Below are 24,222 nucleotides of genomic sequence, written 5' to 3' on the forward strand. Positions count from 1 at the left end.
ATATTAATTCTTAAATTTTGATCCTTATACTATGGTTATGAAAGATAATGTCTTTGTTTTTAGGAAACACAAAGTATTTAAAAGAAAAAAAAATATAAAACATATTTGGAAACAGCAAAAACGAAACAACCAACCACTTTAATGTGCTGCCCTGAGGAGCCAGAGGCTTACTGTATTGATACCAAATGAAAAGTATTTGTAATTTTAAATATGGACAAAAAGTCCAAAGAACTTGGAATTCAAAATAATACAGATAAATTGTCACTACAACATAATCAATGGTATTTGGGGAAAAAAATCTCTCTTTAATACTTTTGCTTTGTTTCATGCAAGCCATATGTTTTTGCTAGAAAGTCATCAGTTGTCTTTGGTTTTTTTCTTCTCATAATCTATCATATTCAGAGGAATGTTTTTCCTTTCTGTGCTCTGGATGATGACTCCTTTCTTTTTCCAAAGAGAAAAGTATAGGTGTGCCTTCACAACTTTTCCCTATTCAAATTCTTTGGGGGGAAGTGTACCCATATGTGGTATATATTAACAGAAGGGACTGCTTTCAACTTGATTATGTGCCTACATGTGTGCTGGCCAAACGCCCATTTCACAGTGGTTGTTCAGTAGTTTGATATGCACAGCTCCTTCCCTAACGCCTAGTGTTTCTCAGGGTCTAAAATAATGCAGAGCTGCTGCCCTGATACAGTACATTCTCCTATACACGTGCTCGGCTCTGTGAAATCCCCAAGAGTTGTTTAGGTATCTAAAAACTAAAAATGATCAGAAAGCATAACTCTCTCCTCATCTCTGCCTCCATCTAATACTCTTCACTTGGATAACATACCCGTTAGGTACAATGCACCACCTTCAGTATCATATCCTGCCCACCTTCCTTGATGGCTTTTGGAGGATAGTATCTCCAGATAAGCGTACAAAAGGAGGTCCTGCAGGAGGTGGGCAGTGGTTGTGTGAACTGCACTCTGGCTGCCTGCAGTGGGCAGTGGAGGGGATGGCTGGGTGAGCTGGCACTGAGGAAGGAGAGAGGGTCCTCTTGCTTCTAGGTAGGAAGGCTTACTAGTTAAGGTGGGTCATCGACTGTGCTTTTTAACCCAGTTTCATCAGACATGTAGATAATAGAAATTCTTTCCAGATTCTGACAATAGGAAGATTTGCAGAGTTTGCACTGTTATTAAAAAATTGTTTTTCTGCACCTTTATGGGTATTTTAATGGGGAGTTCAAAGAACGTTATCTTGAGCTGCTAGTTAGATGCCTTTTTAAAGTGAAATCTTGAAATTTGAAAGGCATATATAACAAGAGGCAAATAGAAATGTGAACTAGTCAAAAGCATATAAGCAGACTAAAAGAAATTTGGAGGAGTAAAGGTAGTCATATTACAACATAATCAGGTAAAACAGTATCTTAGATTTGTTGAACTTAAATAGTGAACTGAAGACCCAAACGGTAGCAGCAACATCACTCTCTCCACCCCAAACAATATTATTTAATTAGCAACTGTCATAGCTATTGAAACTAAGAGATAGGCAGATAATATAAAGTAAATGTTTTCTCTAAAAATATGACAGTTACTTAATTGAGAAGAAAGTGATTTCTGCTTTAGAATAGCAATGGATTTAGGATGATTCTTTCTATATCACCCACACCTCACTTTAAATTTTCTTTAAGTTTACATTAACATTAAACATTGAATCAGTTTCATGTTTATTTAGCATTAAGGCCACTGCTAGTCAGTGAAGGTACCTCTGCATATTAGCAAAAGGCGTCCCTTCTGGGCAGATAATCCATAGACTTCACAAGTGGAAAACAGCTATATTTCAGCATCCTTCTGACTCCCTAGACTCAGGCATCTGAGTATGTGCGGTGCACATACTACACAAATGTACAGAGCAGAGCTCTCTCACAGACTGAAGAACTCAAGGTTTCAAAAGTCAAGAAAAAAATCTCCAGGTTCATTAAATTTAAAATCATATCAATATTAATTTTAAGATTGAAAGCTTAATTTTTAACCTGTGCTTATATTTGTGACATTAATAAGAGACAAAAATATTTACACAGTCAAATCATGGCCACAAAACTTGTAAGGAAAATTCCCATGATGTCAGATACATAGATACAAGTGTAAGGATGGCAGTTTAGCCCACAGGCACAAGGTAAATGTGTACTTCCTTCTTGGGGCAGCAAGAGAGCAAAGCTAGGTGTAACCAGAACAGCAAATATAATCATAATAACTGAGATTGATTTTATTTGGCAACTTAGTAATTATTATAGTTATTTTAGAAGATGAATTCATTATATGATAAATTTTATGATAAATGTAGGCTACCGTAGAGTATCCTTAAATCACACTACTATATTTTTGAGGGCCTGGTAATCTACATAGAATGCATGTTTACATTAGACCCTGAAGTGAAAAAAATCACATAATTTCAAAAGTTATACATATTTTTCTAAAAACATATAAAAATATATTTTTTGAATGATTTCTTAAAAAAAGGTTAATATAACCAGTTGCAGGGCTTTCAAAAGCAACAGATTTTTGTTGTTAAATGCTACAAAGTGCAAAGAAAATGAAAAAATACATATACTCACTGAATTGGCATTTGTTGGGTTTGGCCAAGGTCTACCACCACCAGGACCCCTGTAAGACAAAATAACAAATGAAATTTTAACTGACGCTCTTAATGTTTCACAATAAGCAACAACATCATAAAATACAAACATTTATAATTCAGTTACCATGCAGTTCTAGTTCAGCACTGAAATTACTCTTTATATTTTCACAGCTTTTTTATCTCTAAAATCCAAAAATTTTATCATTCCCCCAAACAGCTTTCAGTGTTTTACAACTGTTTTAAACAGCTTTATCACTAATTATGAGATAAATATAAAAGATAATTGTGACAATAATAAGTGCTGCATGTATCATTCAAAGTGAAAATGAAATTATTTGTAAAATATCATTATACATAAAATGATTGCTCTTAAGCTACAAATGAATAAATGTACATAGTAGGTATCTAAATTTGTCTCCTCTTCAAAAAATTGCATAGAATATCATGTTACTTTATACATCTATATATCAATCTATCTTTCGGTGCTACTGATGATTTAGTTACTATTAAACAAGGGAAACACATTTCCTGTTTTCATAATTGTAGTTCAAGATAGTGGCCAGAGTAAATCTTGGGGAAAAATAGGAGGTAATCTATGCCAATGTATGTCAATATATTACTTCATGTTAGGGTGAGGGAGAATGTCCCCTATTCTATAGCTTAAAAGGACATAAAGCTTTTAAAACAAAATTAATGCCTAATTAAATTAAAAATGTCTCTTGTCCATTTGCTTTTTAGTATTAAGTGTACCTGAATATATACTGCCTGATAAAAAGTAGACTACTGTCAGCAGGTCTTCTGTAGTTAGAGTCACTTGAAATTCCCCTTTTCCCTCTAATCTCAATGAAAACACTGTGACATTTTTTAATTAAAAAAAAAAGTCCCCTGATTCTTATTCTAGGGACCTTAAACCTAAAGTTCTAAATGTTAGCTAGAGGCTCTCCAAGTTAGCTATATTACCCATGTTTGCTTGGAATATTTAGAACTGTTCTGGGTATTATTTTGGGATTCCCCAGGAATATAAACAGCAGGGAAGGGCAAGAAAAATTGTGTCCTTAGGCTCTATTAGGATGCCCAAGTTCAAGTCCCCTTTTGACCAGAATGGACTTGGTCAAAGTATTATGCATAGGGAGAAGGTGAGGGGCACGTGTATTGGCTCTGGAAATAGTTCCTCTCTAGGATAATGATGATGACTTTACAATTAGTTACTGGAACACTTTGGAAAGTGATTTTACATAGAGGATTCAGTGTCTTAATGGACAGAAACTGAGGTAAAGCATAGGATATATGTTGATCAAGTAAAGCACTTGACTTGTTTGATGTTAAATAAAACACAGTAAAGAAATTGGAAAATATTTATCTTAAAACAACATAAAAATATACTATATATCCAAATCATGGCAAAAATTTGTATGCAACAACATGCAGACAATCTCATATTTTGAAATATTATGTTTAAACAACGACTGCATGAATAAGAGATATTAAATATAAAATAATTTTGTTAGTTAAAAATTTGTTTAATGTTAAATTAATGTGCTAAACTAAATGTTAAAATAATTAAACATTTTACTTAAGTAAATAAATACAAATTAAATAAGATAAAAGTTAAATGTTAAATTTATTCTAAGAACCATAGAATACCTTTTATGCATTTCAACTGTTTGACAAATACTAATCTAATCTCAGCTCACCATGTATTTCATATTAAATTACATTTTAATGTAATGGGTTAAATGTTAATTCATTTGAATAAGCTAAATTTCCCCCACCATTACCATTGTGTTTGAAAACATTTTCAGTTTTGCAAATACCGCTAAATAAAGTGGGGGTTATAGTAGTGAGTAGTTCTATTAGAACAACTTCTTAAGTGCGGTAATTCCTACTCCTTTTGAGGGCCATCAGTATTATCAAGAGGGTAATCTACAAACTATAACACAGGCATTATTTTGAATGTACATTTCTACATAAGTATAGTTTGAAGTAGAATCAGGTTAGCCTCATTTAAAAATAAAGAGAAAAATGAAATTTAAAAGAAGTCTTTAATTTTTGGTAAGGGTGTATGGATATGATTAAATCAAGGCAACCATGACTATCAAAGAGAAAAATTCTCTTTTCTTCTGTAATTCAGTCATTTTGAGATAATATCTATACAAACTTTATAATTCTATAGGATATGATTTAGAACAAGAAAGTCTAGATCCTCTGAAATTATTTGTCCTCTTAGTTTCTATAAAATAGCAAGGTATACAAAGTTGAATTAGAAATATTTTAATACTGAATCCTACATTCTTTTGAAATTTGTAAAAATGTTTATTTAGAAATACAGTTTTCTTTAAAAAATAATCTATAATGCATTTGAAAACATTTACATTGTGGCTGTTGTTTGTAAATTCTACTTTAAACTACTGAAATTGATATTAAAGTTTTTTCTAAATATATAATACTAGTTATATAAACATTAAAAGTATACTCTTATTTTAATTTTAGGTGACACTACATATAATTTATCCTGAGTTTGGAGCATGGAAATGTAAAAATCATATCAGAATAACTATTTTCTTTAGAGGTCACCAATATTTTTTTAACAACACAATTATCAGAATTTTGTTCCAAATGGTTTGGTGTCAATATAAGAGAGAAAGCTGCAGTTAGACTATGGTATTTAGTTACTTTAATGACCGGGGTTTGGTATTCTTTACTGGCATTATACTTTGGTGTCAAATAATAAAAAGTGACAAGCTAAAGAAACCTCATCCAGATATGATCCTCCAGTAGATCCCTCCTGATCCCAACACACAAATATCTTAGACTCTTAAAAACATAGTCTAAGGTAACACTATTCTAATGCCTTTTCCTTTAATTTTTAAGTTAGCCAACATGTAAAACAGTGACATGAAGGAAGCCATAATTCTAGTTAGAAATACTTACTTGCCATAATACAGTAAGATTTAGTTTGTTTTAACAATAATAAATTATGAAGTGAATTTCAATAAAATTTACTCTATTGAGTACAATGGAGACAATAATATGTTTTATTATTAAATTCACTTTTGCTTTCTTGGGGCCAATATCAATAAGAGAATGAGTCTCTCTGGTTGGACCTTCCATACTTCAGAACTTTCCCTGTTAGAGGGAAATATTTGTGATTTCATTGTCCTTAAATCCTAATTTATAGAAAACTGAAAATGGTATAAAACTCCAAATAACAGTCAACAGTAACAAATAATGGAAATTTGATCTGTAAAGCTTAAAGGCTCTTTAAAAACCAGATATAATATAAATAGTAAAATATTATGTAATAAAAATATTTTAAAATATCTGGGTATATTTAAATGAGAAACCCAAATATGAACAAAAATAATCATTTGAAATTTTCAGCCATACTTTTAGTCTCCATAGTCTAGGGAATTAAATGTACCCTTATGTATCTGTTTAAATGTATGTGAGAAAGGAATGAGACAATTTTAAGCAGCTATTTGAATCTCTCAATAGTCACAGGAGAATAACTTTCCTCTATACTAGCAAAACCGCGTTGATCTAAAATCGACCACATCACTACAAAATGATATTAGATACATCCTTAACATTTAAAGAGAATTTTGGGTTGATCATAGCATTCAAAATGTATACTTCTTACATCTATACATAGTATTCAAAATTATTCTTTAAAAGGCATTCCATTTTAAAGTCAGAATCTTAGGTAGGTAAATTTTATATGTATCTAAATCCTATTGTTAAGAGTTTCAGCTTTTGATATAAGCACAAGATATCACTCCTTTTTGTAGAAACCATTAATAAGCCTAAACCTTTGAGGGATTTAAGAAAAGTCAGACTTCATGTCTATCCATTTTTACTTTAAAAGTAAGAAGACATGATAGGAAAATTTGACCTACTTTTTCCCCTTGTTCTGTTAGTTTTGAGCCTGGCTGGTATCCACCTATTAACCTATTTTCTATTTTAGGCAAAACTGCTTTCCATGAAAATGGTTCCAGAAACTTAAACAAATCCCTATGTACATCAAAAGAGCTCACCTCAGTATATATTCAATGCTATTAAATGATGGCAGAGTTGTTTAATTTGATAGGTAAGTAACCAAAACATGGACTAATGGGAAATATATTAGAGGAGACTACCCAGAACCCTATATAGAGCTCTTTCATTATTTCTGATAAATTTTCTTTAGGCTACATCATGGAATTGGATCCTCTAATCAATTAATGAAAGTCATTCACAAGTTCTGGGTGTATATGGAACTTTGAGGGCAAGTAAGATAATGAAAAATAAATAAAAATTCCTTAACAAATTGCATTATATTGGCTGATAGAAGCAACTACTCTCTTTGGGCTTGAAAGGCCCTTTCAGTAAAAAAACAAAAAAAACTGTTAGTTTACTCCCTAAGTATATTTTGAATTTTCAAAAGAAAGTATACTATGGAAAGTTCTTTAATAAAGAAGAAACTACCAGAGAGACTTCTTCCTGGGTTAACAATGGTCCCAACAAAGCAAAAGTAAAGACATATATATATTTATAAGAATTAAAAACTCATAGGAATCACGCTATATGTGTTAAAATGAACGATATTCCATTGTCTACTTCTGTAAAGTCAAGTCATGGTCCTGGCGTCATCATCTCTTCATACTTTTGTATGGACTACATAAATATTATGTGCTTATTTATAAAAGACTCATCTTTATGATAAACATGAAAATCAGGCTAAAAGTTGGCATTTGTGGCATTTGAAAATGGAAAAAAATTAAGGGTTGCAAGGGAAGGAAGAAAAACATGGAGAATATGCTGTGAAAATGAAGCAAATGCTACAGCTCATGTTTAGTTCACTTATACTACAGTTTCATTTTATACTACACAGAAATTGAGCTTAAATTGTGTTACAAATTGGTGTGACTTTAGAAGACAGAAAAGAGAACACTTTACAGGATAATATAGCATTTTGCTTACATGTTCATTCCAGGCATTCCAGGGCCACCTAAAGCATTCAGTGGGGGTCTCATTGCACCTCCATAGTTCTGTAATGATAACCAAGGGTCAGACTACCACAAAACAAAAAAACAAAACCAAAGAGGAGGGGGGAAAGAAAGGAGAGCAGGTTAATGATTTCCCTACATAACTCCTGATGGGATAAGGCCTGTGCAATTCATTCTCAGAAGGGTCCACTCTTGTACTTTTGCTTCTATTTTAACAATTACTTTTGTTTGTGTCTTTTAAAAACTATGTGAATATGTACAATCACTGGAGCATGTTAAGTGATTAAGGTATAGTTGCAATTATAATATTCAACATATCTTTATTAATTTCCTGATATCTGTACAACAGTGAACTTTTTCAAACAAAACATTTCATAAATCCAAAACTCTGTTTTTAAAGAAAGGACTTAGTCAACATGTTTGAAATTGTCTGACTCAGAAAAATTACATAAAGTCTGAAAACAAATAGGGGAATCCAGCATAAGAAAGTGGAATACAAACTTCTGTTCACAAAATAATATATCCAAGAGAGAAATGTACAAATATACAGATACACAAAAATATATGAACACTAAAGTATACTTCAAATATGTATGCATGAACTATATGACTCAACAGGCTTCTGTCAATACCTATTATGTGCATTCAAAGGATAAAAACATTTTAATGTTTTAACAGGCATATCAGCTTAGCTTAGTTTAGTTTCCACAAGGGCCAAAAGACTATTTTTAACACTATCATATTAATATATTTTGACATCATCAACTACTTTCATGCTTGGTTTTCTGACACCACATATTCCTCCCACATTTCTGACCACTCTTCTTCAATCTCCTTTACTGGCTCCTTTTGTTTTGCTAGCTCTTAAAAATGTTGCTTTTCCCCAAGTTCTAGCCACAGCATTCTTTTAAATAAATACACATTTATGGGTAATCTTACCTGCTACCATTAGTTCAACAATTATTTATATGTTAGGAATCTCAAATCTATTTTGTCATGATGTCTCTCCTAAGCTCTTAGATAACTCATATGTTGAACTTCATATCAGCTGTTTCTATCTGGATACCATTTCACACTCAACATACCTAAAAGTAACCTCAATTTTATCTTCTCACAGCTGTGTTCTTTATATTGCCTTCCTCAGTCAGTTCTGTGGCGTCACCTTCTATGTAGCAGTCCAGGCTAAGAACCTCTGAGAGCTCCTGGATGTTTCTTCCTTTTATTTCAATTTCCATATCCAGTCAGTTACCAAAGTCTATTGATCCTACCTGTGAAATAGCTCTTGAAATACTGCTCTCCTTCGTATCACTCATCTCTGTCATTTACTGAGACTACTGTACTGTCTTAGTTGGTCTCTCTGACTTAGCCTCTCCCCCTCCCCATCTATTCTCTGTACTGCCTCCAGAACTGTGCTTCTTAAACTCAGTCCTATTTATGTCACTTAAAAGCCATGATGACCCACACTGCCTATCAAATAAAGTCTGTACTTCAACATGGGTCTATGGTGTTATTCACAGATCAGCCCTAGTCTATATTTCCTGCACCCATTTCCTATAATATTTACCTTCTTCCCCTACTCCCAACTATACCCTCCAGACTGCTGAATTTCTTGTGATTCAGAAACATGCAGTACGCTTTTACACTCATGATAACTCATCTGCTATGGCCTTCTGTGTAGTAGGTGCTAAGATGACAAGGAAATATTCAATGAGAGAAGGTCTGTTAACTCCAGAGAATAAGCCACAGTTTGTAAATAAATTACCTAATTACATGCTCTTCTCATTGTTTATTTACTTTTACTTTCAAGAAATCTTATTTAAACATCTCAATTGTGTATGCTATGGGCTAAGAGAATGGTGTCTATCCACACTTGAGTCACTGGTTAAAGAGATAGCTATTTCTCTTAACCTCTGGAGCAAGGATGGGGGTCGCAGCAGCAGTATTACCAAGGAGTCTCTGAGAAGAAAGTTAGTCACTGGGAACAAAATCTGAATGGTAGAGTATAATAGAAATTCTTCACACAAAAGGTTGCGCCTCATTTTTGATCTTAGGTGGTCTGTGCTTTATCAAGGAAAACACTAGTTTTCCTTCTAGCTCTCGACATGGAAAGATACTGGTTTGAATCTCTCTTGCCCCTGCCCTATTTCCTCTGCTCCTCTTTATATATGTGTGATTGTGGGCCAATGATCTGCTCAACCTTAATTTCCTTATCTGTAAAGTGAAAATATCACCTCTCTTATAAGCTTGTTGGAGGAAAAATGAAATCATACAAAATGCATATTAAAGTGCTTGGTGCATTAAAAGCATGATACCTGGTGCTCAAAAACTGTAGCTGCTAACTCTTATCACTGTTAATAAGGGACTGACTTAAATGAGTCTTCTCATTTTCCCTTGAGCCCTCAACCCTAACATGCTTGTGATATAGTGACTCCCTGACAGAGTACATGTATTTCTTTTCTTGACTTTTTTCCTACTGCCTAATAGTTTTTCTTTATGTATCTGCATCTCCTGCTAAACAATAAGTACCTGAAGGTAGAGTCTGTTTTACTCATCTTTGTGCATCCAGTGCTCAAGTTTGACAGTGCAGAAGTGTCATAGGAAATGAGTAAGAAATTATCCAACACATATTTTGATAGACTTACAAAATATTTTCATTTTGTGAAGAATCTGAAGCATATAGAGAACAGGAAGATAAGAAAGAATAACAACTAGCTTTCTAACTGGTAACAAAGGCAGAATGTGAAGAGCTAATTTAGAATCACTGAATTTTAAAGCTGATGGCAACTACACAATTCCATCTGGTTTAATCTCTCTCCCAATGCAACGCTCCTGACAAAAGGGTTGTTCAGACTCTGCTTGCAAAGTTTATAAAGAGTTTTTCCATGATTGGGCAGTTTAATTTCTAGAAAGTTCTTCCCTATACTGAGCTAAATTCCACTTCCCATCTTAGATTTGTAAATACAGAATTAGTTTACTCTCTCTTTACATGAGAGCCTATCATATATTTCCATCTCACTATTTCTCCACCCCAAGTATTTGATTTGGAAATCATGATATGTTCCTACTTGTATATAACTCATTTATCCTTCAGATTTCTAGAGGAATTAGAAATAGTTGGACAGTCTTGTTGAATTTTTCTGTTAATCATATGGTACCTGCTGAGCCTAAGAACACAGACAAGCTAAGTATATCTTATTATAAAAGCCAAGTAGAAAAATTACTTCAAATATGGCATTAGGGAAGACATTTTTCTTGATTAAGCAGACAATTCTGCTTTTCTATTGAAAGGATACTGATATCAATCTAAAAATCATGTATTACTACTGAACGTAGATTTAAAATAGATTAAGGGGTGGAAAAAATATGCCAGAATTTGGAGCAAAGTTTTATTTCTTCATCCATGCAGTAGGTTTTAATCACATATTTACTATGTTCTAGGTGCGCACGTTGCCTACATCAGCGTTGTCTGAGAATCAAATTATATATATTTCTTCTAGGAATTCAATTATTCCAATAGATAACTACTGTCCCTCTTCACCACATTGGTCTTAAGCTGAAAAAATTGTGGAAATAATATCTACGATACAAAGGAGATGTGTATTTTGTTTTGCATAAAGCTAGAAACAATATTCCAGAGACTGTTTCTATAATTCGGATACAAAAAAAGCAGACACATTCTGTTCTTGAGTAGTATCCATAGGATTAAATATCTGTCATGAGAGTTGTTTTTCTATTATCTTTTAAGAAACACAGCTAACTTTTATTATAAAGCTCAGTTTATAATCCATATGTTACATATACCAGGTGTTATGAGTAAATACCTTACAAGAATCCCTTAATTTAAATAATTTTACTTCACTTTTTACCTATTGTACCATTCATATGAATATGATTCCTATTTTCATTTAAGTACACGATATTTATAAATAATTCCCTTTAACCTTTTATACTTATATACTCTGATTTTAAAAAGTTGTAGGTATTTCTGGTTTCTGAGGTAAACTCATACCAAAACACTTTACTTCCTCCAAATTATAAAGAAATAGATAGCAATGATATTAATCCAAATGGAAGAAATAAACTACTCTCTTTGGGTTTGAAAATGAAAAGAATTCATACTTATATGATAAACTTAGTTAAACTCTTCAATTAGCGATTACTCCCCAGAAATCTTTTCTTACTTTCTGTCGTAATTTACGTATAACACAAAACACATACGTATTTGGCTAGATATTTATAAAATATAAAGACCAATATGCTTTTTACTTCTGCATTTTCAAATGAGATCTAAGTATTCATACAGCTTCAGTGAGCATTGGTTCATCTTTCAAACACTGCAAAACTGGCTCAAATCAGACTCTAATTTTTAAAAGTATTGAAAATACTGGTCTGGAATGACAAAAACTCAAAGAGCAGCTAGCTGAAAAGTAAGAGAATTGAATGAAGAATAAATTATAGGCATCAACTTTTGATGTATATTTAAAATGCATCTGTTATGAAAATCTTTTGAGAAAAAAAATCCTTCAAGTTGTATATAGCTAAACTGGTTGGCTTAGCTCATTAAAGACTAAAAGTATATTCAGTCAGTGAAATATCCTACAGATCTTATAAATTCTAATTGCTATTAATAGATTAATGATGGTTGGTCATAAAAATCATCATCCCTAACATGAGTAGAAATAGGAAAAAATAATTTAAATATCTAAATTAGGGTTTTATAAGATCTTAAGAAAATACATAGAAAATAACTGAGCCTAAATAAAAGAAATGGGTTTTCTCTGACTTTGAGGATCCCACAAACATTTACATAACACTTTTTCTTATCATGTAATATGGTACCTCTGAAAAATTTGTGCTTCATGTCCCAATACAGTTTATATATACAGTTGGCCCTTGAACAACATGGGTTTGAACTATTCCAGTCCACTTATACGTGGATTTTTTTCAATAAATATACTATTGGAAAATTTTTTGTAGATTTGTGACAATTCGAAAAAACTTGCAGATGAACCGCATAGCCTAGAAATATCTAAAATATTAAGAAAAAGTTAGGTATGTCATGAACACATAAAATACATGTAGACATAAGTCTATCCTTATATAAGTGTAAGGGGAGTGGTATGTAATATAAAATTAATAATGTGTTTTCTTACTGTTTTATAATTTTGCTTTCAAAGAACTACATTACTATACAGTATGTGCCTCTCTCTCTCTCTCCCTCTTTCTCTCTCTCTCTCCTCTCACCCCGCAACCCCAACTGGAGAAACTATGTATTGGCCTATCATCACATGTAAGTGGTTTAAAAAAATGTAACAATGTTTACAATACTGTATTGTGAATATGACTGTAATACTGTATGCCATAAAAATGTTATAATGATTCATTCATTAGTGTATAGGATAGGCTACAATGATGCAATCATTGATTATTACGCTAGTTTACCATAAAGCTATCATATTGCTGCTTCTTTGTTATCAATGCATGAATTGTTATACCTGTAAATAAATAGGAATTTTTTTCACATTATCTTTTCATTTTTGATGTCCTGTGTTAGAAATATATGTAATATCTACAGTGTTTTGTATAATTTAAGACAACATTGATGAAGATACTGACAGATGATTCATCTTATAAACAGATGATATAAACTTATGGTATCGAAAAACATAGTGCAGTACTGTAAATGTATTTTCTTATGATTTCCGTAATAACATTTTCTTTTCTCTAGCTTACCTTATTGTAAGAATACAGTATATAATACATACAATATATAAAACATGTGTTAATTGACTACGTATGTTATCAGTAAGGCTTCCAGTTAACAGTAGGCTATTAAGTTTTAGGGAGTCAAAAGTTATACATGGATTTTCGACTACGCAGTGGTTTGGTGCCCCTAACTCCCATGTTATTCAAGGGTCAACTGTATATTATTACATGTTGGCAGAAACTCCTTGGTCTAAGTCACATGTACCTGAGAATCAAATTATATATATTTCTTCTAGGAATTCAATTATTCCAATAGATAATTACTATCCCTCTTCACTACATTGGTCTTAAGCTGAAAAAAGCTTAAGACCAATGGGTGGTAGATTCTTAATTCTCTGACTCCTTTGGGTACACAACAAAATACTTAACATTTTTAAAGCAGATACATGAAACAAGCTCCTAAAACTGTCACTTATAAAGACTGTTCTTGGAAAGAATAAAGAAAGTAAATCAATTCATTCTTTTAACCAATGTTATGATACACTAACCTCTGACCTTTGAGGAAGAAATTTAAAATTCTGAATTCTGGATTAGTTTCTTTGAAATATAACATTACAAAATTAGTTTCTACCCCATGCAGTTTTCCCAAGAGAGACAGAGGGATGTTTTAGCTAAAATAAGTGATATCCTGGAGCAGCATACTTAAAAATGTCATCAATATCTGAATAGGTTCAATCTTGGTGTGTACTTCTGGGAAATTGTGATACGGGAGTAGGCTAACATCTAATGTATACTGATAGTATTATGCGTGTTCAGTAAGACCCATTTTAATGTTTATTTCTAAATGGTTCTCTATTGCTTTCATATTCTGTAAAGAAATATGGTAGTATATAACAGTCAATGGCATTCTTTAAAAGATTTAGAAATATATTTTATGCTGCTTATTCTATTTAATTCAGTCAACTAGGTTTTATTTAACTTATCTTAGTTATCTTTTATAATAATTACTATAATTTTTCATATTTCCTCAATATAACAAAAGGGTAATAGTTATTTTTAATAATAATTACTATAATGTATTTCTACACAATGTTTTTTCTCCAATGTACCAAAAGCATATGTGTAGCACCTGTTAAAATATGGTTTGTTGTTACATCAATTTGGACATGTCATAGATACGTCCTCAAGAGACTAACAACCATGTTATTAAGCCTTTAATGTACATACTAGAAGCCAGCAAATAATATAGTTTGTTTGTATAAGGTGAAGGCAAAAAACTCAGCCTTTAACTTCCTGCACTGATTATTTATTTACCTGTGGTCCTAAGGGCACCATTCCTCTTGGAGGTGTCATTCTCTGCATTGGCCCACCCATATTTGGATGTCCTAAAAGGAAGAAAAGTATGACGATATTAGCAATGTAATGAGCATGAGTGCTAAACCGGAGGCTATAGCCTCCTCTCTGCCTGGTGTCACATCTTATTTACTAAGGACTGTGTTATTGACATCACCTCATCTTGGCTTCCATGGCCAGTTTTCTACCTCTTATCACTACCTACCCACACTCTCCATTAATGTCTTGAAATTGAAATGTTCTTCCTATTCTGTGTTGAATTACATCTCTCACACCATTTGCTCCTTTTTTTTTCTCTTGGAATAGTATAATAGAGCCATACGTATTTGTGGTACCTAAACAGCTCTGATTATTGGGTTTGTTAAACTACCAAGTAAGTTACTTATTGCATAGCATCCTCTTTCCTCCTGCTTATCTTTCTGGTGGACTAACCTCTCTATCTGAAAAAGGCAGAGAAAATCACAAGGGATATAATCACTTTGAGTCTCAGTTGTTTGAAGTTATATAAGAGGTTTTAGAAGTTACTAGTTAAAATACAGATTCTAGATATTTAATTATTCTGTTCCTTATGTTATCACTGCCCTCAGTATCACACATAATTAAGAGTTAGCTAAAAAGATAATTACTTGGCCACGTTACCTGTAAAAATGCAACTGATACAATTATGGAATATCTGTACAAATAAAACCTTCCTTAAAAAATACAGGATTTCCTTTGAGATTTTGCACATCAATTTCACTTTTACTTTAAAGTAGTCACCTTGTTGTCGAGTTGGGTCCATTCCACTGGGAAGTAATGGCTGACTTCCTGGGACACCTCCAAGAGCCTAGCATATTTAGTAAAACAAAATAAAAAGCAATATTGTAACTATTTATAAAATAAGTGCTGTAACAATTACAGAGTGCATCTGAGTATTTCACAAGATGTTTTTTTTCAAGATGTATTTTTTTTTCTATTGGAATATATTTGATTTACAATGTTGTGTTAGTTTCAGGTGTGCAGCAAAGTGATTTAGTTATAAGTATACATGTATGTATTCTTTTTCAAATTCTTTTCCCATATAGGTGGTTACAGAATATTGAGTAGAGTTCCCTGTACTATACAGTAGGTCCTTGCTGATTATCATTTTATATATAGTAGTGTGTATATGTTAACCCCAACCTACTAATTTATCCCTCCCCTACAGCTTTCCCCTTTGGTAACCATAAGTTTGTTTTCTAAGTCCGTGAGTCTGTTCCCGTTTATAAATAAGTTAATTTGTAACATTTTTTAAGATACCACATATAAGTGATATCATATTATATTTGTCTTTCTCTGACTTACTTCACTTAGAATGAGAATCTCTAGGTCTATCCATGTTGCTGCAAATGGCATTATTTCATTCTTTTTTTATGGCTGAGTAAGAGTCCACTGTATATATGTACCACATTTTAATTATCCATTCATCTGTTGATGGATGTTTAGGTTGCTTCCATGTCTTGGCTACTGTAAATAGTGCTGCAATAAACACTGGGGTGCATGTATCTTTTCTAAGTATGTTTTTCTCCAGATATATGCTCAGGAGTGGGATTGCAGGATCATATGGTAGCTCTATTTTTAGTTTTTTCAGGAACTTCCACAGTGTTCTCCATAGTGGCTGTACCAATTTACATTCCCACCAATAGTGTAGGAGGGTTCCCTTTTCTCCACACCCTCTCCAGCATTTATTGTTTGTAGACTTTTTGATGATGGCCATTCTGACTGATGTGAGGTGATACCTCATTGTAGTTTTGATTTGCATTTCTCTAACAATTAGCAATGTTTAGCATGTTTTCATGTGCCTCTTGGCCATCCATATCTCTTCTTTGGAGAAATGTCTATTTAGATCTGTCCATTTTTTGATTGGTTGTTTGTTTGTTTTGATATTGAGCTGCATGAGCTGTTTCTATATTTTGGAGATTAATCCCTTGCTGGTCACATCATTTGCAAATATTTTCTCCCTTTCTGTGGGTTGTCTTTTTGTTTTGTTTATGGTTTCCTTTGCTGTGCAAAAGCTTTTTTTTTTTTTTTTTTTTTAAAGATGGGTCACCATAATGGTTTTTTAAATTAATTAATTAATTTATTTTTGGCCGTGTTGGGTATTCGTTTCTGTGCGAGGGCTTTCTCTAGTTGCGGCAAGCAGGGGCCACTCTTCATTGCGGTGCACGGGCCTCTCACTATCGCGGCCTCTCTTGTTGCGGAGCACAGGCTCCAGACACACAGGCTCAGTAGTTGTAGCTCATGGGCCTAGTTGCTCCATGGCATGTGGGATCTTCCCAGACCAGGGCTTGAACCCGTGTCCCCTGCATTGGCAGGCAGATTCTCAACCACTGCGCCACCAGGGAAGCCCACTGCGCCACCAGGGAAGCCCTGCAAAAGCTTTTAAGTTTAACTAGGTCCCATTTGTTTCTTTTTGTTTTTATTTTCATTACTCTAGGAGTTGGATGCAAAAAGATTTTGCTGCAATTTATGTCAAAGAGTGTTCTGCTTATGTTTTCCTTTAAGAATTTTATAGTATCCCATCTTACATCTAGGTCTTTAATCCATTTTGAGTTTATTTTTGTGCATGGTGTTAGAGAATATTCTAATTTTATTCTTTTACATGTAGCTGTCCAGTTTTCCCAGCAACTCTTATTGAAGAGACTGTGTTTTCTATCCTGTTCCATTGATCTATTTTTCTGTCTTTGTGTCAGTACCATACTGTCTTGATTACTGTAGCTTTGTAGTATAGTCTGAAGTCAGGGAACCTGATTCCTCCAGCTCTACTTTTCTTTCTCAAGGTTGCTTTGGCTATTCAGGGTCTTTTGGGTTTCCATACAAATTTTAAGATTTTTTGTTCTAAATCTGCAAAAAATGCAATTGGTAATTTGATAGGAATTGCACCAAATCAGTAGGTTGCCTTGGGTAGTGCAGTCATTTTGACAACATTGATTCTTCCAATCCAAGAACATGGCATATATACCTTTCCATCTGTTTGTTCCATCTTATAGTTTTCACAGTACAGGTGTTTTGCCTCCTTAGGTAGGTTTATTCCTAGGTATTTTATTCTTTTTGATTTAATGGTAAATGGGATTATTTCCTTAATTTCTCTTTATGATCTTTTGTTTTTAGTGTATAGAAATGCAACAGATTTCTGTGTATTAATTTTATATCCTGCAACTTTAGTGAATTCATTGATGAGCTCCAGTAGTTTTCTGGTAGCATCTTTAGGATTTTCTATGTATAGTATCATGTCATCTACAAACAGTGACAGTTTTACTTCTTTTCCAACTTGGATTCCTTTTGTTTATTCTTCTTCTCTGATTGCAGTGGCTACGACTTCCAAAACTATGTTGAATAAAAGTGTCAAGAGTGGACATCCTTGTCTTGTTCCTGATCTTATAGGAAATACTTTCAGCTTTTCACTACTGAGTATGATGTTAGCTGTGGGTTTGTCATATATGGCCTTTACTATGTTGTGGTATATTTTCTCTATGTCCACTTTCTGGAGAGTTTTTATCATAAACTGGTGTTGAATTTTGTCAAAAGCTTTTTCTGCATCAATTGAGATGATCATATGTTTCTTTTTTTAATTAATTAATTAATTATTTTTGGCTGCATTGGGTCTTCACTGCTGCACGTGGGCTTTTCTCTAGTTGTGGTGAGTGGGGGCTACTCTTCGTTGCGGTGCGCAGGCTTCTCATTGCAGTGGCTTCTCTTGTTGCAGAGCATGGTCTCTAGGCACGTGGGCTTCAGTAGTTGTGGCACATGGGCTCAGTAGTTGTGGCTTGTGGGCTCTAGAGCGCAGGCTCCGTAGTTGTGGTGCATGGGCTTAGTTGCTCCGCGGCATGTGGGATCTTCCCAGACCAGGGCTTGAACCCGTGTTCCCTGCATTGGCAGGCGGATTCTTAACCACTGCGCCACTAGGGAAGTCTGACCATGTGGTTTTTATTCCTCAATTTGTTGATGTGGTCATCACACTGATTGATTTGCAGATATTGAAAAATCCTTGCATCCCTGGGATAAACCCCATTTGATCATGGTGTATGATCTTTTTCATGTATTGTTGGATTCAGTTTGCTAGTATTCTGTTGAGGATTTTTTGCACCTATGGTCATCAGTGATATTGGCCTGTCATTTTCTTTTTTTGTGGTATCTTAGTCTGGTTTTAGTATCAGGGTGATGGTGGCCTCACTGAATGAGTTTGGAAGTGTTCCTTCCTCTGCAATTTTTTGCAATAGTTTCAGAAGGATAGGTGTTAACTCTTTCTTAAATGTTTGATAGGATTTGCCTGTGAAGCCTTCTGGTCCTGGACTTTTGTTTGTTGGGAATTTTTAAATCACAGTTTCAATTTCAGTGCTTGTGATTGGTCTGTTCATATTTTCTGTTTCTTCCTGGTTCAGTTTTGGGAGATTGTACCTTTCTAAGACTTCGTCCAAATCTTCTAGGCATTTTAGTGTCATATAGTTGCTTGCAGTAATCTCTTATGATCCTTTGTATTTCTGTGGTGTCTGTGGTAACTTCTCCTTTTTCATTTCCTATTTTATTGATTTGAGCCCTTTCCCTTTTTTTCTTGATGAGTCTGGCTAACGGTGTATCAATTTTGTTTATCTTTTCAAAGAAACAGCTTTTAGTTTCACTGATCTTTTCTATTGTTTTCTTTGTCTCTATTTCATTTTTTTCTGCTCTGATCTTTTTTTTCAATTAATTTTATTTATTTTTGGCTGTGTTGGGTCTTCATTGTTGTGCACGGGCTTTCTCTAGTTGTGGTGAGCAGGGGCTACTGTTTGTTGCGGTGCACGGGCTTCTCATTGTGGTGGCTTCTCTTGTTGCAGAGCATGGGCTCTAGGCGCGCAGGCTTCAGTAGTTGTGGCTCACGGGCTCTAGAGCACAGGCTCAGTAGTTGTGGCGCACAGTCTTAGTTGCTCTGTGGCATGTGGGATCTTCCCGGCCAGGGATCAAACCTGTGTCCCCTGCATTGGCAGGCGGATTCCTAACCACTGCACCACCAGGGAAGTCCCTCTGATCTTTATATTTCTTTCCTTCTAGGAACTTTGGATTTTGTTTGTAAGCTTAGGTTGTTTATTTGAGGTTTTTCTTGTTTCCTGAGGTTAAGACTGTATTGCTATAAACTTCCCTTTTAGAATTGCTTTTGCTGTGTCGCATAGGTTTTGGATCATTGTATTGTTTTCACTTGTCTCTTGGAACTTCTAAATTTCCTCTTTGATTTCTTCTGTGATCCATTGGTTGTCTGACAGCACATTGTTTAGCCTCCACGTGTTTTGTTTTTTACAGTTTTTTTCTTGCTGCTGACTCCTAATATCATAGCATTGTGGTTGGAAAAGATGCTTGATATGAGTTCAATTTTCTTAAATTTACCAAGGCTTGCTTTATGGACCAGCATGTGATCTATCCTGGAGAATATTTCATGTGCACTTGAGAAGAATGTATATTCTGCTGCTTTCAGATGGAATGCATAAATATCAATTAAGTCCATCTGGTCTAATGTGTCATTTAAAGCCTGGATTTCCTTACTGATTTTCTGTCTGGATGATCTGTCCATTGATGAAAGTGGGGTGTTAAAGTCCCCCACTATTATTGTTACTGTCAATTTCTCCTTTTATGGCTGTTAGTGTTTGCCTTATATATTAAGGTACTCCTATGTTGGGTGTATGTATATTTACAATTGTTACATCTTCTTCTTGGATTGATCCCTTGATCATTACGTAGTGTCCTTGTCTCTTGTAATAGTCTTTAAAGTCTGTTTTGTCTGATATTAGTATTGCTACTCCAGCTTTCTTTTGATTTCCATTTGCATGGAATACCTTTTCCATCCCCTCACTTTCATTCTGTATGTGTCCCTAGATCTGAAGTGGGTGTCCTGTAGACAGCATATATACAGATCTTGTTTCTGTATCCATTCAGCTAGTCAATGTGTTTTGGTTGGAGCATTAATCCATTTATATTTAAGGTAATTACTGATATGTATGTTCTTATTGCTGTTTTGTTAATTGTTTTGGATTTGTTTTTGTAGGTCTTTTTATTCCCTTCCACTTTTGTTCTCTTGTGATCTGATGACTATCTTTAATGTTGTGTTTGGATTCCTTTTTCTTTTTTGTGTGTATATCTGTTGCAGATTTTTGGTTTGAGGTTACCATGAGGTTTTGATATAGCAGTCTATACATATACAAGATTGTTTTAAGTTCACGATCTCTTAATTTCAAATGCATTTCCAATATCCTGCATTTGTACTCTTCTCGTGATTGCTGGTTTTGATATCATATTTGTGTGTGGATGATTTCCTACCTTTACTGTATGTTTGCCTTTACTGATAAACTTTCCCATTCATAATTTTCTTGTTTCTAGTTGTGGGCTTTTCTTTTTCGCCTAGAGAATTTCCTTTAGTATTTGTACAGCTGGTTTGGTGGTGCTGAATTCTCTTACCTTTTGCTTGTCTGTAAAGCTTTTGAGTTCTCTGTCAAATGTAAAGGAGAGCCTTGCAGGGTAGAGTATTCTTGGTTTTAGGTTTTTCCCTTTCATCACTTTAAATATATTGTGCTATTCCCTTCTGGCCTGCAGAGTTTCTGCTGAAAAATCAGATGACAACCTTATGGGGATTCCTTGTATGTTATTTGTTGCTTTTCCCTTGTTGCTTTTAATATTTTCTCTGTCTTTAATTTTTGTCAATTTGATTAATATGTGTCTCAGCATGTTCCTCCTTGGGTTTACCCTCTATGGGACTCTGCACTTCCTGGAGTTGGGTGACTATTTCCTTTCCCATGTTAGGGAAATTTTCAGCTATTATCTCTTCAAATATCTCCTCAGGCCCTTTCTCTCTCTCTTCTCCTTCTGGGACTCCTATAATGTGAATGTTGGTGTGTTCAATGTTGTCCTAGCTGTCTCTTAGACTGTCATTTTTTTTTTTTTTTATGGCAAGGCATTTTATTTTAAATACAGCAGTGTGTCAATCCCAAACTCCCAATCGATCCCTCCCCGCCTTCATTTCTTTTCATTCTTTTTTCTTTATTCTGTTCTGCAGCAGTGATTTCCACCATTCTGTCTTCCAGCTCACTCGTATGTTCCTCTGCCTCATTCTGCTATTAATTCCTTCTAGTGTATTTTTCATTTCACTTACTGTATTGTTCATCTCTGTTTGTTCTTTATATTTTCTAGCTCTTTGTTAACATTTCTTGTATCTTCTTGATCTGTGCTTCCATTCTTTTTCTGAGATTTTGGATCACGTTTATCATCATTACTCTGAATTCATTTTGGGGTAGATTTCCTATATCCACTCCACTTAGTTGTTCTGTAGTTTTATCTTGTTCCTTCATCAGGGACATATTCCTCTGCCATCTCATTTTGTCTAACTTTCTGTGTTTGCAATCCCACGGGCTGCAGGATTATAGTTCCTCTTCCCTCTGGTGTCTGTCCCCTGGTGGACAAGGCTGGTCTAAGAGGCTAGTGCAGGCTTCCTGGTGAGAGAGACTGTTGCCTGCCCACTGGTGGGTGCAGCTGGGTCTTGTCCTTCTGGTGGGCAGGGTCATGTCAAGGGGTGTGTTTAGAGGTGGCTGTTGGCTCAAGACGACTTTAGGCAGTCTGTGTGCTGATGGGTGGGGCTGTGTTCCTGCCCTGTTGGTTGTTTGGCGTGAGGCGTCCCAGCACTGGAGCCTTCAGGCTGTTGGGTCGGGCCCAGTTTTGGCATCAAAATGGCGGCCTCCAGGACAGTTCATGTCAATGAGTACCTAGTACCTCTGCCACCAGTGTCCACACAAGATTTCTTATATTTCACACTCATTTATGAATTTTATAAGCCTGTACACCCAGTATAATTTCTTAGTTTTAAAATGATCCTACTTTGCCCAGTTTTCAGGCAAAGAAAATTGGTATTGTTGGGAACAAAATCTAGGCAAAAATTGTCCTATTTCTTCCTGAGAAGTATATATAATGCCTTTCCCCGAAATTAATTTACTAAGGGTAAATTAATTTTGCTTCTTAAACGTAAGCGATTTCTATAGATTATTTTACTCACTGGGCATTATAATAGGAGCAGAACTAAAATGCCAAGGGGCCAATGAATATTGTTTTGGGTAGTCATATTTTCCCTAAGAAACTATTTAGAAAAATAATACTCCAATTAGTTCAAACAATTTGGCTGAATGGAAAAAGAGAACTAGAACTGAAAAAAGGTGCCGATTAACAGATAGGGTATATTTTATGCAGGGGTGCAATAGTGGATACATACTGAATTGTAAGTTTCTAATAGTCATCTGAGAAGCACTTAGAGCTAGACCAAGCTATAAATGATTTAAACATACTGATCCTATGAAGCATGTATGTATACATATATACACATAATCCTGACAACTGGCAAGAATTTCTATAAAGGTTCACTAATTTAACTTAAAAGCAGGAATATCTTATTTAATTAGTTTAAAATTTCAAATATTTCAAAGGAAATTTGATATTAAATAATTTATTTATCCAGACCAGAACTGTTTCGGTAATTGTTATCATTGGGATGCAGTAGAGAGCTGCCATTTTTCAAGCCTTTTTTGTAATCCCTTGATTTTTTTGTTTGTTTACAAGCACACTCAATGCCAATTTATTGATCTCCTACTAAATGACATATTTCCTGCTACCTTTCCAGCCTAATTTCTTGCTACTGCCAAGCTGACATTCCAACTTCCAGTTATACCAAACTCCTTTCAGTTTTTTCAATTCATGTACTCAGTCAACAATATCTAAATGCCAACCATTAAAAGCAAAATAAAACTAAACAAAAACTAAACTTTCTTGCCTCTCTAGGAGGTCACAGACCCCTAAGTGCTTATTCTGACATATTTTAGATCTCGGTTTAGGGATCATTTCCTAACAAAATTCTTCCATATAATCCCAGTTTGGCATAAATTCTCCTTCTATATGCTTTAAAATACATTTTTAAAAATTTCAAACTTACAGAAAAATTGCACAGACAGTACAAAGGATTCCCATATACCCTGACACTGACTGCCCAACAGTTAACATTTCACCATATCTGCCACTTGAGAGCAAGTTGCAGATATTATGCCTCTTCACTTCTAAGTACCACAGAGTTTAGTTCCCTAAGCAAGGATATTCTCCTACATAACCACAACACAACTTTTCAAGTCAGGAAATCCATTGATACAACACTACCATCCAAAACACACAGACGTCATTTAAATTTTGCCACCTGTCTCAACAATGTTTCTTTTTACTTTCTGGGACCAGGATCTCATGGAACACATGTTGCATTTAGTTGTCAGGTCTCTTCATGCTCTTCCAGGTCTTTCCTTAGGCTTTCTCTATCACAGCCTGAACTGTTTTGGAGAATGAGTAGTCTTAAACTCTACAGGATGATCCTCTGATGTCTCTTCATGACCCAGACTCAGGTTTTATTTTCTTAGGAATACTGCAGAACTGATGCTATACTCTTCTCAATGTATCACATCAGAGGGTACATGATGTTGACTTATCCCACTACTGTCGATGTTAACCTCATCATCTCATTCTATTGGTGTCTGCCAGGTCCTACAACACT

The 24,222-nt window shown here is 34.4% G+C and overlaps 1 protein-coding gene across 19 annotated transcripts in view; it reads right to left on the bottom strand.

Moving 5' to 3' along the window:
* The window catches only part of SSBP2 (single stranded DNA binding protein 2), a 329,776-nt gene that overhangs the window by 68,139 nt on the left and 237,415 nt on the right, over window positions 1–24,222 (bottom strand). For 15 of the 19 annotated variants that reach the window (XM_082378337.1, XM_082378330.1, XM_082378344.1 and 12 more), the window contains 4 exons: window positions 15,426–15,492; window positions 14,628–14,698; window positions 7,582–7,673; window positions 2,600–2,648 (listed from right to left, as the gene is read on the bottom strand). In XM_082378337.1, coding sequence (XP_082234463.1) covers window positions 2,600–2,648; window positions 7,582–7,673; window positions 14,628–14,698; window positions 15,426–15,492 — 279 coding nt within the window. The remainder of the gene's footprint in view (window positions 1–2,599; window positions 2,649–7,581; window positions 7,674–14,627; window positions 14,699–15,425; window positions 15,493–24,222) is intronic. The other 4 variants (XM_082378331.1, XM_082378345.1, XM_082378343.1 and 1 more) reach the window with 1 other exon arrangement.

Source organism: Balaenoptera borealis (assembly GCF_965194805.1).
Source record: "Balaenoptera borealis genome assembly, chromosome: 2".
Classification (NCBI taxonomy): Eukaryota; Metazoa; Chordata; class Mammalia; order Artiodactyla; family Balaenopteridae; genus Balaenoptera; species Balaenoptera borealis.